This window comes from Hetaerina americana, unplaced genomic scaffold (assembly GCF_022747635.1).
Source record: "Hetaerina americana unplaced genomic scaffold, ioHetAmer1.1.p SCAF_399, whole genome shotgun sequence".
NCBI classification, from domain to species: Eukaryota; Metazoa; Arthropoda; class Insecta; order Odonata; family Calopterygidae; genus Hetaerina; species Hetaerina americana.
In genome coordinates, this window is record NW_027286984.1 from 43362 (window position 1) to 59869 (window position 16508).

Sequence of the window (16508 nt, forward strand, 5' to 3'; positions counted from 1 at the left end):
AGCAGGTCGCAGAAAGCATTTACATCCTCATCAGAAAACTTTCTCCTGTATTTTGTCATAATCTTGTCGGAGGCATTGATGCAGAATGTGGAGAGTAATGGAGAGTGGTCTGAAATATGGGATATCATAACCTCGGTTTTCACAAATCAATATTTGTAAAAATATGATCGATGGCAAATGCAGAAGTAGAGCTGACTCTGGTGGGTTTGTCAGTAGTTACATTTAAGTTATACAGGGAAAGAACATATAATAGTACTGATTTTTCTTTGGTGCTATGAAGGAGGTCATAATTAAAGTCACCATGTGACAATGAATAGGGGTTTATCAACAGAGTTATGAACATCGTTCAGCATCCTGGAAAATTTATCAATAAGCACATTGAAATTACCACAGGGAGAGCAATATATAGTTAAGATAAAAAAACTAATATCACAGAAGTGGACAATAGTCACACTGGATTCGAATACCGGTCCAACACTGAGACAATTATATGGAATGGTTACAGAGCTTAAGGTTAAGTTCACAAAAACAAGAATTAGAACTCCACCATTTTTGCGTGTGGATCGGCAGAAAGCATCGGCCGCAATATAGAACTTGAAAGAAGTGGGTTTATTAGCCGTGAACCAATGCTTATTAATGAAAATTGCATCAGGCTGGTGATGAGAGATAAGCACTTCCATGTCATTTTGTTTGTTCTGCAGGCACTGAATGTTAACATGAAGGACATTCAAACTTCACGCTAACTCACCTGTAATTTTGGGCGATGGTCGGGAAAAAAAGTTTCCCCAATAAACCAGGCGTGAGTAGTTTAGCATCCAGATCCTCACTTACAGTAATGTGAAATGAGGCATACTCCCCTCGTGTAACCACAAGTTGTTCAATATCGGGAGTAACATTTGCAGAGTCCGGCAATTTGTCTTTAATGTACTGAAGTACACTTTCCTTCGTGGTACTTTTGGGAAGGTTCCAGATATGCACATGAGAGAGTTTTGGACTGCCCTTAAGCGAGGACTCCTTGATAGAAGTGCCCATGTTCGGGGCTAGGTGACATTTGCGTTTAGCTTTGATGATAGTGAAAGCGTCGTTGCTAGCTGAAGCTGAATTCACATTATCACTATCACCACCCAATTCATCACGTAAATGATGCGCACTTTGACTAGAAGGATCGGTGGTATTGGTGTTAGAAGTTTCAACGGAGGAATTCAGTAGGTTGTCGTTCTTTTTCTCTACTTCCTAGAATGAAAACTGCGAGGGCAGTAGATGCATTGAATCGTAACATCGATACAGTTGTTACACACACCACTTAGCAGACCACAACCAGCGGCCGCCATATTAAATGTAGTCTGTAGTAATTTCAATCTTTTACAAAGTAATTTATCAACAAGATAATGTTGGTTGTAACAGTGCATCAACTTAAAGGGACAAACTTGAAATTATATCAGCAGAAAGGGCTGTTACTCTATAATGAATTTTAAAATTTGGGAATGCAAAATATTCTTTAGGATATTTGTTTTTGGATTCCTCTAAAAGTTAACGAATGCATGAATAGCATATTGAATATATTCTTGGGAGTTTACCCTTTGATCCCATTGAGGGGACAGCAATTCTATGGTAAGATTAAAGAGGTGGGAGTTTTCATTTCAGAAGTTGATCATATAGTTTATCAGATACTATTTCTCCAGGTCTTACAGTGATGTAGTTACATATTAGTTAGCATGCTTTTATCTGATAGTGGCATTCCCGAAGGTTACCTTTCCTTATCTTATAAACATTATTGTATGCCATCTTATAAATACCGCTACGTTTCATTTACATTGTTTTAATGTAGTAGTGTTCACTTTTCTATGCCTGCCATGGGACTTCGGAAGAATGACGAAAGTTAAATGGATTGCCATTGATAATGAATGTGTGGCCCACAGTGTAAGTGTAGAGAGGAGGCTATGGAAGAAATCTACAAGAAGAAGAAAACAAATTGTACAGATCCTGAGAAGGGGTAGTTTGAAGATGATCATAATTGAAAGAAAAATAGATAGGAGAAGAATTTCTAAGTAAGTCGAAAGATGAATCATATAAGAGATGGAGATGCCTGTACAATTGGTTAAGAGAGAGTGTACATATCACTAAGTAACAAGAGAGTCTGAAGACCAACGAAGCCTTCAAACTGATAGCCTGTAATGATCATAAAAGCCACACTTGAATAGCAAATATTCAGCAAAAAGCACATCGTCAGGCAGTGAAAAGGGCTTTTGAAAATATTACATTTTATTAAATATATAATTGTGGTTCAGCATAAGGGCAGGATTACAGCTTTTAACAATTCCACCTGGACTATTACTCCACACTTTCCTTTCTTGTTAGGATAAGATTTCATATTTTATTCCTAGTTTTAAGTTTCTCCTTTTCGCAAACCATACTTCCACTTCAGCCATCTTTATTTCTTTTCAATGCCAAGTGTTTCTTATGTACAATTACCGGCAAGGGTAAGATTTCACTCACCAGGACAGTTCAAACTTGCCTGTTTTGGCAGTCAATGAACATTTCGGCCAGTGCAACCACAAGTCACAAAGACAGAGGGGAGGGAGTAACCTTGACAAAGAAGGGGTCCTCAGAAAACCACTTTCAAACTCCAATCACAGTGCTCACAAAATTTTTTGGATGCAAAATAATGAACCACTTTCTTGGGTATGATACAAAATAAAGCAGAAAAAGTACTTTGCAGTAAGTTTGAAAATGCTAGAATTGAATTCTGCTGCACACATATAATTTTCCCCACATTTACTAAGGATTGCCTAAAGTGGATTCACAGATACAGTCTGACTTATTATGAAAAACTGTTTACCTGTTGGGCTGTCCACATCTGTGACCTTCTTGCCATCAGCATAAACTGCATATCCAGTCACTGGTGCACCATTTGATGTGCCCGGTATCCCTGAAGCGCCAACAGTCACTGGCAGCCATGTGACGAGGAGAGTGCCATCTTGAGGACCTGCCTCAACCTGGATGTCCACAGGAGGGTCTGGCAGACCTGCGGTTGGCGGTCTCAAATCATCACCTCCGCTACTGCTATGTTACATGCATCCACCTCTTATCCCCAACCCTCACCCAGAGTAACACTACACACTATTCCCTTGTGAAAGTTAGCATTTAAACCAGCTAGCTGGAAAATTTTTCTGACTCCTAAATATTAATCAACTATATATGAGGAAAATTTTACTTTTTTAAAAATACCTGGTTAAGTGATTATTCTTTGAACTTTGAAGCAAGGATTCATAAAGATAAGCCACATTAGTACCAGAGTAGTAATCAAACACTTTATTTATATTTGAATATTTATATATATTTGAATTGTGGCAACTAATTAAAAAAATTATTTGCTGAATTTGAGATGAAAATTGCACTCTGTGCCCTGGATTCTAAATAAAATGCTTCGCAAATTGTAATTTGAGATAAATTCCTGGAATTCAGCAGGAACAATAAATTCAAAAGTGAAATAAATTGCTTAAAATTTTGAAAATTTCATTTTCTATAACCTTATCTTAACAAAGTCAATGACCAGATTGTCACAGACTACATTGCAGCCGCCATACATGGTAAATACATAATCCATTGTACAAGAAGGCAACAATGAGCCTTTTGGATTGCTTACTAATATTTATAATTTTGAATCAGAATTTTCCAGCATAACTTTTGATTTATGTCTACCTACTCCCCTATGATGACATTAACATTGCTGAAAAGGCTAAGGTCCATAACAGAAATTGTAGACTAAATACAACAAAAGCATAACAATAATTATGCAGTAAAAGAATGCCAATCAAATGGCCATGGTACCAATGTTTTAAAAAGTGAAATAAATAAAATTTAAGTTTGTATTAAAAGTTATAGGGATATCAGGAAAAAGCTATAAAAATCAATGGATATAAATAATTATGTAGTAATATGAGAGGTGAATACTGATAAATCAGCCTGTAAAAGTTCAGGTTATCTGTCATAGCCTTTAGCAAGGTTAACATTCAGCTAAATTATTTCATAAATCATACTAAATAAAACCAAAAACATGTGAATGCATTATTCCTAGTTATATAGAATATGTTAATAAAAGGTGCTATTTTAATTGAAGCAATAAAACAGATGTTCCCTATTTAAGACACATCCAATAGCTGGGTTTTCATTTACATTGCAATGAAGGTGCATAGAGGACGGGAAATAATGACAGTCACTTTTAAATTTACCTATACAGCAACCAAAGAAGATTTCAATCAAAAAATTAAGCTGGCAGGAATCCATTTTATCTTAAAAGTTTATCTTAACTAATTATTAAAGAAGATCATCCCAAATAAAATAAGAAGCAAGCAAAATCATTTTTAAAGACATTTCAAAAACACACTTTTTACATGTAATGAGACATATTTGGCAGAAGAAGGTAGTCCTAATATCTTACCTTGGAATCATCTGCAAACCAATTAAAATAAGCAACACAATGACATTAACATGCTCTTACATATTAAGAATTAAGACTATAATTTGTGCAATATCTAAATACTTCAAGTATAGACTATAATAAGTGTACTAAAGATACTCATGTATATTACAGTAGAATGTTTTATAATTTTTGACTACTATGCAATGGGAACATCATATGGTACAGACCACATCAAAGCATTTCATTGTAAAAACTTCTCTGCATTAGTAAATAATTGTAGAAACTGCCTAATTTACAGTTTAGAAATTAATTACCAGCAGCCAACTTGTATGATAAAAAACAAAAAAATAACATCAACTAGTCTCTAAAACAGTGCATCCTAATGCTGATAAGCTTTCACAGTAACTGACAAAGATTTAGTGTTTGTCACATGCCATTAGATCATAGGGGTAACACTTCACAAGTGGTACAAGTAATACAGTTCATTAATAATTACCAAATAATTAAAAAAGGAAAATTGTATCACCTTTACAGCCTTTCCATGCAAGCACATAAATACAAGAAAAAAAGTATGAATGCAATGTTCTAGAGAGCAGCTAAAAAGCTTTATCATTAGACAACTTAGGGCTAAGGGTTGGTTAACATTTTGGAATTTTACACATTCAACTTGATTCTGGAGAGGCCCAAAGGATGGAAAAGTATACCGTGATATGTGTACGTTCTTTACAAGCAATGAGCAAGTCCAATAAAGAAACTAAATGAACATTTCAAGACATTGTGTCAACGTTCTACTGAATGGGCCAATGTGAACCTCTGAAATACTTCACATTTTAAACCAATGTACAGTCACAATTCCACTGTTATTGTCAGAAATTTTAAATTATATTCATTTGAAAGCATTCAATCAAGGAAAAGAAACTTAAATATAGTAAAATCCACGGTGAGTACAAAAAAATGGAACTATCATCAGAACAATTTCCACATTTCAAAGAAAAGAATCTTCAAGTTCTCTTAAGATTAATCAAAATAATTACAAGAATTTATGAAATTTCCCTTAAGAAAATTTTCAAGGCCATTGTGATTCTCCTGCTTTTATTCTACATTTCAACTAATCCTAGTTATATACCTAATGCTAGCATTTACTCTTGAGGAAGTATAGATTATACCAATGGCAAATGAGTAATTAAAAACAGGTTTTAGGAAGTACATCATGAAAAGAACCAGAGAACAAAAGAACCTGGTATATTTTTTACCTTTTGGAAGAGTGCGGAAATCAATGTGAGAGGAGAGCCTCTCAACATGCTGACTGCTTTTCTCATCAAAATACGGAGCACGAATGTTTTTGGCACGTACAGTTACTCTGTATGTTGTATTTGGAGCCAATCCTGAAATAAGATGACACTTGGAAGTTAAATGCATGTAATCAAATTTTAATGGGAACATTTTATTACTAACACACCTACACACACACAAGCTAAAAAATTTAAGCATATACAATGAAATACATATGAACATAGCATGAAAGAACTAGATCAAATATATCTGTGATGACCTATATTTCGAATGGCATAGATGCAAGGGTGAATAACATAAAGAGAGCAATTTATAGGTGAAATTATTATTTCAGATAGGGGGAGACAGTTTTGGGGATGACTTAAAAGGTATTTGGGAAAGATGAGCTAAATTGGACAAATAATCTTGCATGCCTTAAGTTAACTGGATTTAATAATTAGAATTTAAAACGATGTGTCATGTTATGAGGTCTGATGAAGTCAGGTTAATCCATTATGACAAGAGATGTGCAACTTTCCAATTAATGTTTTATAACATTTAGCTTCAATGGTAGAGATAAATACTTTGTAGAGGGATGTGTAGAATAAATAATAGCTGATGATGGATTCATAAAAATAGTAATAATAAAACATTATTAACAGGAAAACAGCAGCTGCATTTCTTGTCATTGTAGATTATTATTTTTGAAAATTTAATTGGGGAAGGTGATCACGTAAAAGAGGAAATCATTTCAATCAGATCTGAATTAGCAAACATTTGGCAATGCTGTGCGAGGGAAAGGATAATTTAGCAAGAAGGCATTCATTAATTCCCCTGTTGCTCACCTGTAATCGTATGCCTGTACACGCCAGCTTTGACTGTTCGCACCTCAACGTTATTCACGCAGACAACGTGCTGGTAGTTGCTGTTGCAGGGCATCCACGAGATGACGGCTGAGGTCGATGTCACGTTGGTTGCTTTGACACAAGATGGCGCCAGGGGAATGTCCTTACCAATCATCATGGTGCAGGCAGCATCCCGAGATGTCCTCCGATTTGGCGTGATTGAGCGAACACTGATGCGGTGAGGCTGCAAGCATGCCCAGCCCACGCAGACACCCAAGACCCACCCGTGCATGAACAAGCACACGCACACACACGCACACACCCAAACCCACAATGAGCATGCAAAACAAGAACAGGTGATACGAGGAGGATGCGCAAGGGAGTCAGGAAGCCCAACTACCTCGGGCATCCACATTTAATTTTTATCAGGAAGTGGCTTTCAACTGATAATTTTCATATTTCCGTTGACTTTATCAGACATAAGATGCACAAGATTGCAGGAATAACCCATTTATCTTTTAATTCTCCTGGGAGCAAGGTTCAAATTATTTTGATTGGCCTAAATAGTGCAATTTATTATTTATTGTATCATATGTATAATAAGCCAGCTTATCTCCACAGTAATAAACCCAAAGGTTGGCTTGGTAAGTGGAGGTATAACTCAACAAATACTAAATCCCATGTGGTATGTAAAATTAACAATTTCACTAGATAAGAAATGGGGATCAAAATCTTATTTCCTGTGCTGCTAGCAGTTACCCTGGAAGACCTGAAAAATCACACAGGCTGTGTGAAGGTGAGGGTAGCCACAGATATCACTTGGACTCAAGCCTCCGGGTCAGCAGCTCAGAGCTCTACCCAAGGGCTGGGTAATCATGCCCATGAGCTTGCCTAATTTAGCTTTTTTTACTGTCAAGAAAATTAAAATGCTGTATTTACTCCACAAATCAGTGCATTTTATTAAATCTTTATTGCAATTAAGTTATTGCAATTGCAATTAAGTTATTATTGCAATTTAAAACAATCTGCTAACATGGGAATATTCTGTATAGCAGCTAACTGTACACTTAATTTCATAATTGAAGCCAAGCACTGCATTTATGGACAAAGCGTAGTCATTCAAGAATCCTGGCATACAAGTACAACATCTTTTAATGAGAATTGAGTTAACAAATTGTGTGTCATACTCTTTCAGAAAAATGTAACACTATGGCTGAATTGATTCAAGTAAGAAGTAGATATTAAGATGAATTAAAATAAAGACAAAACATTACTTATTGCTGAATCATTGAATACCAAAACCGTCTACATTTCATAACATTGTTGCCTTTGTACTTAGCAGCAGTATGAATAGCCATTCATTTGCCATATTTTTTTCTTAAGATTTAAGTTGAAAAGTGGATTGGATGATAACGGACATCGCTGTCTAATTCCTTTTCCTTACATTGCATTCCATCCCGAATCCCCATCTGCCACATGCACCTGAGCAGCTAGTCACATGAACATGTTGTGGATAAGCAACCTATCCCTGCTATCCACTCATATCTTCTGTAATATTTCAATTCATTAATTCTACTAAATTTACTCTATCAAATACCCTTTCAAAATCTAAGAAATAGACAAATACATCCTGATTGTATTTTTTGTTCCTCTCTATCAATGACTCACTACTGCTGTGGCATCACATGTACCTCTCTCCTTTCTGAACTCTAACTAATCACCTCTTAAGTAATTGCTTGCCCTGCTCCCCATTCTCTTGTTGGTGATCCTGAGTACCACTTTTGTAGAATGTGAAATCAAACTTTATGTTCTCAAGTCCTCACATGCTTGCCTGCAAGTTATGCGCAATTTTCCAGAAGCAAACCACCGCAAACGCCTGGATTTGTGGGAGAAAAAAAATTGGCTTTTGCACCATGACAATGCCCCGGTTCACACATTGTTACTTGTGTTCAAATTTTTGACCAAAAACAACACACTAATGATGCCGCAGCCACCGCATACCCCAGATCTGGGCCCCAGGACTTTTATTTGTCCCTGAAACTGAAGAGGCCCTTGAAAGGTTGATGCTACGCTACGATTGGCGAGATAAAGACTGCATTGAAGGAGGAGCTGAACAAGATCACAAAAAATGATTTTTTGAAGTGCTTCAAGTATTAGAAAAAATATTGGCACAAGTGTATAATATCTAATGGGGATTACTTTGAAGGAGACAAAATAGATATTCATGAATAAATGAATAAATTTTAAAGAAACACAGAAGTCGCGATACTCTTTGAACAGACCTTGTATAATGTGCACCAGAAAATATAGCCATAATAGCCTACTTCTTATAAATATCCGATTGTCTAAATTAAACCTATAACAATCATGAGCTCCAAAACCACTGAAATTATGAAAATAAATAGGATTTTTACTATTTTACTACTACTTTCATTCGAACCTACCCAATCAAAACCAGCCTAGGGGTCAATTACTGTGGATCAAAAATGTTGCTCCATGAACTTAAATTGCCAAAAAACTAGCTGCAAAGGTAGCCAAGAAAACATTCCACGCAATAGTCAAAACCTTACAATATTATCACACTTATAAATGTCCTACATACTAGCATGTGGAACATTACTGAGTGTGATTACATAAAAATCCTATTCCACTACGTTATACATCAGAATGTGGAAGGAAAAGGTGACTAATTTCCAGTTTACTCTAATGTATCAATTCAAAATAATTCTTTTTTGAATTATCCTTAAGGTAGTAATTTAGTAAAACCTTCATGTAAATTGAAAATGAGCCATGATGGTGATAGTAATCTATTGAGAATTAAAATCTCATCCATTCCAATGGATGTTAATATTTTTATTTCATTACTTTCCACCTTTTAACCCTTTTAGTGCCAGTAGTAGTAGTATTTTAGGGGAGGCAACCGGCAGCTGAGGTCATTTGCACCATAGGGGATGGATAGGAAAGGATGAAGCGTGGAGAGAAACCCGGTGTCGGCATTAGCCTACTCTTTACGAAAGGCGCCTAGGGGTCCGCAGCTTAACGTCCCATCCGACGGACGGCGTACTCACTCAAAGTGCTCTTCGCAAAGCACCTCAAGTATGGATCGAGATACCTCTGAAAAATATTCAACACCGTGGGAATTTTATCCATAACATCTCGAATGAAGGCCACTAATCTTGAGACATGGGTTTGCCTACACAGATGAACTTAGCGATATCTTAAGCTTAATTCAATGAGAGGCTACCTGACTTGTGACATGAACCAAATTTTCATAGCAAGATAGTGCATCTTATAAAACTATAAGAAAGTCAAAGCTTGATGAGCTATCTCATACAGTATACTGTTTAAAACTCCATTTTCTGCAAAGGTCAGCATTTGCATACAGCTGGAGATGCTGTGTTTACAAAGGTATACATGCACCACCATTTCAAAAGATAAGAGTATTCGACAATATTTTAGCACTCTATTCATTGTGGGCTACCTAGGTCTTATTTGCTTTAAACTGATTTGGCCGTGTTGTGAAACCAAAATGTTAACTACAAAAAAGCCACTTACTGAGAAAATTTAAGTAACACAATCAATAATGATGCCATCAATTAATTTCCTTTGTTCTTCAAATGCAGCAGAATTTCAAAATCCAGAATCTGTGAGAGCAGATCATTTGCTCAATTTTAAAATTTATATTCAGTTTCAGTTCAATATGTTTCTACCTTTTTTTTAACACCTTTCCTTCTTTCTATCACTTTTAATTAACTTTAGGTATGTCGAAAACCTCACAATATTCAAATAGATATTTCTTATGATATTAGCAATAAGAGAAGGCATTCTCCAATGTCACAGTATTTTGCTCAATTCCCTTTCTTGCTAATCTACAACACAAGGTTTTCATATGAGGGCATTAGAACTTCTCAGATGATATCACCTCACCATGATTTTTCCAATTATATATATTACCCAATCATTCAAAGAAACAAAGCCATTTACAAGAGTGAAATGTGAAAATGTTTTCATCTCATTCATTGATTTAAAGTTTCCAATTCAATTCCACCAATTGAAGTTAGGTTTTTGAATGATCCCCAACGACTATGTATTTGAGTAACCTCCTTTTGTTTGCCTGACATTATTTGCTTCTTCATTTCTTTGTAACTTCTCCACGCTAGTGTTTTGTGTGGACGAGTGAATGTCAGTTAAAACCACACGTTGTTTTCCCTCCATAGCTGGACCTGATGGTTTGTGGATTATATGAAAGAGAGTTGTTTGAGGGGGTCAGTCCCATTATCTCTACTGTCCCAGATTCATTGGGTAACCAAAATGTCATTCACAGCTCAGGTAAAGTTGGTGGTTTCTTCAGGCAACCACCAGGATTTGAACCTGCACCCGCCCCCCCAAAGGTCAGTGACCAGAGGTGCTTTACTATGGATATTATGCACCTTATTTTCAGAATTACCTATAGCACAACCTCAACCCTCCAACTTTCCTCATTTAGTTCTCAGTGAAGGGAACCTCTATCGAAATTCTATCCCATACGCTTCATTGTTTAATGTGTTTATACATGTACTTTGTATGCTAAAAGTAGAATTTTTACTGTGAATGAATAAAAAAAATTCCTTTCCATTTCTACAGTTCATCACTGCTGTTATTTAGCCCTGTAATGCCTTTTGGCAGCTTATAATTTTGACCCTTCTCTCTCTATGACTCTCAAATCTACTCTGAACAAGATAATTTGTATTTACCAAAAAACGGCCTTTGTAAAAGTTGGTTTGCTTAAATAGATAAAATTAGCAACAAATGTGTCAAAGCTTAATGAAAATAGTAATGAATACTACAAACCAGCAAAGCTTCACTAACCATTATGCCAGAGGGCCAAAACCAAAGACCTTCCTGGGCATACCTAATCAGGTGATCTCTTCCACAATTTATGTACAGTTGAGCCATTTTAAATCTTCAGAAAAGTTGGTAGTGCATTTAAGTTTCCAATATTCAATATATTTCATGATTTCTATTTTAACATTATATCACACGGTCACAGAACCATGGCTGAAGAATATGGTACCGATTATTTCTATCTAAATGAGATAGAAAACATTAAGTTTCACTATATGAGTTGTACAAAATCTAATTCAGTTTCTGCAAGCATTTTTTAGCTAAGAGATTAAAAATGCAAGGTATAAACTGTAAACTGATATAAAAATAAGAACTATTCACAGCAGATTTACTATGTAATGTGTACCCTAACTGAGTGAACATTTTTCAAACAAAAATGTGTATGCATTATAAATGGAAAACTACAGTACTTGACATTCCTTTCTCATGGTCATAGCTCCACAAGGCATCTTCAATCAGAGTTGTGTATTCATAATGCATCATAAGGTGACTGGTCTTTTCAAGTAAATAAATAAACATAATATAATTTATTATTATTATTAGGTAATCTACCGGTTAAGGTAGGTTTTTGGATTCACATAATTACTAATTAAATAATTTGTGACCACTAACAACACACAACATCCTACTTTACATCAGGTCCCTCTTCAGCTCTGAGTACTTTCTTCCTCCCTTCATCCCGTCCAATAACCCTATCCTGTTCCTTCCCTTTCCTCGTTTGCTTAACATTCTCCCCTCAATTACAGTCTTCAACATCCCGCTGCCAGTCAATACCCCCTTCAGCCACTTTTCCTGCCTTCATAGGATTGCTCCCAAGAAACCCCTCTCTTCGCCCACCATACCAAATACTTCCTCGTTTGTTTTCTTCTCTGTTCATTTCACCTTCTCCATTCTTCTCCACACCCACATTTCAAAAGCCTCCAATCTACGTCTATCCTCCTGCTTCAATGACCACGTTTCCGCGCCATACATAGCTACGCTCAATATCAAAGTTTTTACGAGTTTCTTCTTAACATCCTTACTCAACGTCCCCGTCATCAACTCCCTCCTCCTTGTGAAAGCCTCTTTGCCTAGCGCAATTCTTCTCCTTCCGTCCCTACTACTTTGGCCGTGTTGGTCCAAAACACTACCAAGATACGTAAACTGTTCTACCTGCTCTAGTATTTGCCCTCATTTTAATGTTAAGCTTAGCCTTTTTCTTTCTAGAAAAACACATAACCTTTGTTTTATTAATATTGATTCTCATCCCATACCTGTCGCACTGAATTTCCAATTCACTAAGCAATGCTTGCAACCCCTTGGCTGACTGACAAACTAAAGCTTGGTCATCAGCAAATCTAACTGATTTTATGAATTCCCCGCCCACTTTCATTCCTACTTCCAGTTCTTCCCATGCCTCTTTAATCATTTCCTCTACATACAGGTTGATCAGCAATGGTGATAATGACAACCCTGCCTTACACCTCTTCCTAACACTGCCCATCCGGACTCCCCGTTCCGTACCCACACCTGAGCAGTCTGAGACATGTAAAGGTTGCGGATTAGCCTCCTTTCCCTCCAATCTATTCCTAATTTCTGCAATCTACTCATTAGTTTTTCCTAATTCACTCTATTAAACACTTTTTCGAAATCTACGAAACAGGCAAATACCTCCTGGTTGTGTTCCTCTCGCTTAATAATCTCATTACTGGGATGGCATCACGCGTACGTGTGGCTCGGTGGCATGTATACCTGAATAATAACCAAGTTCGTTGGTTCTGCTTTTATCTCTACTAGTAGTATTCTATCCGTTACCTGCTCTATGTTGACTACGCTTCTTCCTACCTCTTCATTTAATACTATGGCAACCCCTCGGTTGCTCTCGTCCCCTCCGCTGTATATTATTCTATACTTATCACTCCAGTAATCCCCGCTATCTTTCCATCTCACCTCGCATAGACCTAAAATATCTATATTTCCCCTTCCCATCTCTCGCTTAACATTCTCCAATTTCCCTGTCCTCATCATTGTCCTAACATTCCACGTTCCTATTCTAAAAAAGTGGTCTTTCTCTCTATATATATGAAATATACCTCCCTGGATTATAACCTTGACATGGTGGAAGGGCTTGTGCGTCAATCATCAATTGCATAATAATCATCATGTGCATCAATCATTATTGAATTGCATAATAATAATCGCAGCATTCCTCCTGATGACCCCTAGAGCTTTGCTGGCAGGAGTTATAATAATTGCTCCTGGTTGGGTCACCCATGCCAGATAGGTCGAAGGTTATGAGCCAGATAAAAGGTAGTCCACCCAGCTTCTGTTTCTCAGTGAGGCAGCTGCAATGGCGTCTGACCCCAGTGGGCCAGCCAGCTAGTGATGGTGTCACGTTAAAAACACTATTGAGCAAGGCAATGGGAAACCACCTCAATTATCACTCCCAAGATTAACATGATGGACTATACAGAGATATTGAGTCCTGGAAACAACGGGGCTCGGCCCAATCGGCCGTGTGTCGTGCCCGGCAGCGGGGGAGGCAAGGCTTCCGCGGTCGTCATCCCACGAAATCCATGCAAGGGAAAACCGGCAACAGCAGGACAGAAGACGCAGAAGAAGAAGACCACATTAGTTAGAATAGGAACGTGGAACGTTAGGAAAATGATCAGGACAGGGAAATTGGAGAATGTTAAGCGAGAGATGGAAAGGGGAAGAATAGATATATCAGGTTTATGCTAGATGAGATGAAAAGATAGCGGGGTATATTGGAGTGATCAGTATAGAATAATATAGATGGGCGGGGACAATAGCCAACGAAGGGTTGCCATAATTTTGAATGAAGAGGTAGAAAGAAGCGTAGTCAATATAGAGCAAGTAATGGATAGATTATTACTAGTAGAGATAAAAGCAGAACCAATGAGCTTGGTTATTATTCAGGTATACATGCCACTGAGCAACCATACAGAGGAAGAGGTTGATAAGATATATGATCCATTAGAAGACATAACCGTATGTGTTCCTGCAGGAAAAAATTTGATAGTGATGGGGGATTGGAATGCGACGGTAGGCGAAGGAAGAGATGGTGATGAGGTAGGGGACTACAGTTTAGGCACGAGGAATGACCATGCGGAGAAAGCAGTTGAGTTCTGCAGGAGACGGGCTAGTCATCACCAGCACTTGGTTTAGACACCACAAAAGACGCAGGTATGCATGGAAAATGGGAGGTGACTCAGAAAGGTATCAGCTAGATTACATCCATAGTAGTGATGGGGGATTGTAATGCGACGGTAGTCGAAGGAAGAGATGGTGATGAGGTGGGGGACTACGGTTTAGGCATGAGGAAACACCGCGGGGAGAAAACAGTTGAGTTTTGTAGGAGACAGGGTTTATCATCACCAGCACTTGGTTTAGTCACCACAAAAGACACAGGTATATATGTAAAATGCAAGGTGACTCAGAAATAGTGTGATTAATTTGCACAGCTTCCTGGGAGCAGATGCGGACTCTGACCACAGTTTAGTTGTCATGAAATGTAGCGTCCGTTTCAAAAAGATAAGACAGGGGGGCGGGTCAGAAAATTGAATGTAGAAGCATTCAATGGTTGGAAAAGGAAGGAACACAAACAGGTGGTAGAGGAAATCATGGAGGATGTTAAAGAGCTAAGTACTATCGAAGAAAAATGGGAAAGTATCAAGAAAGGGTTATCAAAAGCCGCTAAAGACACAATTGGAAACATTAATGCAAAAAAGGACTAGGAAACCATGGATCACGGATGAGATGTTTTCAAGATGGATGAGCGTTAACATTAAAATAGGAGGGCATAAACTAGAGCAGTTTATGTATCTCAGTAGTGTTTTGGACCAACACGGTCAAAGTAGGAAGGACGTAAGGAGAAGAATTTCGCTAGGCAAAGAGGCTCTCACAAGGAGGAGGGAGTTGATGACAGGGATGTTGAGTAAGGATATTAAGAAAAGACTCTTAAAACTTTGATATGGAGAGTAGCTATGTATTGTGCGGAACCATGGTCATTGAAGCAGGAGGATAGACGTAGGTTGGAGGCTTTTGAAATGTGGGTGTGGAGAAGAATGGAGAAGGTGAAATGGACAGAGAAGAAAATAAACGAGGAAGTACTTGTTATGGTGGGCAAAGAGAGGGGTTTGTTGGGAGAAATCCTATGGAGGCAGGAATAGTGAAGGGGTATTGACCAGTAGTGGGATGTTGAAAACTGTAATAGAGGGGAGAATGTTAGGCAAACGAGGAAAGGGAAGGAACTGGTTAGGGATGTTGGACGAGATGAAAAGAGGAAGAAAGTACTCAGAGATGGAGAGGGACCTGATGTAGAGTAGGATGATGGATTTAGTGTTTTGTTAGGAGTCACAAAATATTTATTTAGTAGCTGTGTCCATCCAAAAACCTATCTTAACCGGCAGATCTGTCTATGGTCTGCCTCAATTTCATCTTTCACTGTTAAATTCACCTCATCCATTTCAGACTCCACCATCACTTTCTAGACATAGACATTTCACTTCAAAACAACTAATTCATCACTTCAGTACACATTAAAGCCACTAACCATAAGCAATTCCCACGCCACACAAGCTGTCATCCTCAACACACCAAGCGCTCAATTCCTAACTCTCCCTCTATCCACGGACACCAAATTTGCAATACCAAAGCCACTGTCAACAGATACCTTGGCAATCTATATCTTGCACTCCTAAAACATGATTACCCAGAAAAGCTCCTACAAAATAAAATCCACCCCTCCACCCAACCACACATACCACATAAAAACAAGCCCACATCTGACACAGGACTCAACCTTTGCACCACTTATTTCCCTGGAGCATCTTATCTTTGTAATCATCTCTTCCATGATCCATGGTTTCCTAGACCTTTTTGCGTTAATGGTTACAATAGTGTCTTTTGTGGCTTTTGATAACCCTTTCTTGATACTTTCCCATTTTTCTTCGATAGTACTTAGCTCTTTACCATCCTCCATGATTTCCTCTACCGCCTGTTTGTACTCCTTCAATTTCAAAGCATTTAATGCTTCTACATTCCATTTTCTAACTTGCCGCCCCTGCCTTATATTTTTGAAA

General features: G+C 37.6%; 1 protein-coding gene across 1 annotated transcript in view; it reads right to left on the bottom strand.

Annotated features, from left to right (window-relative positions):
- The window catches only part of LOC139691759 (RIMS-binding protein 2-like), a gene marked incomplete at its 3' end in the record, with an annotated part of 106733 nt that overhangs the window by 42228 nt on the left and 47997 nt on the right, over nucleotides 1-16508 (bottom strand). The window contains exons 13-16 of the mRNA XM_071589607.1: nucleotides 6541-6784; nucleotides 5677-5808; nucleotides 4950-4958; nucleotides 2840-3025 (exon numbers count right to left, since the gene is read on the bottom strand). Coding sequence (XP_071445708.1) covers nucleotides 2840-3025; nucleotides 4950-4958; nucleotides 5677-5808; nucleotides 6541-6784 — 571 coding nt within the window. The remainder of the gene's footprint in view (nucleotides 1-2839; nucleotides 3026-4949; nucleotides 4959-5676; nucleotides 5809-6540; nucleotides 6785-16508) is intronic.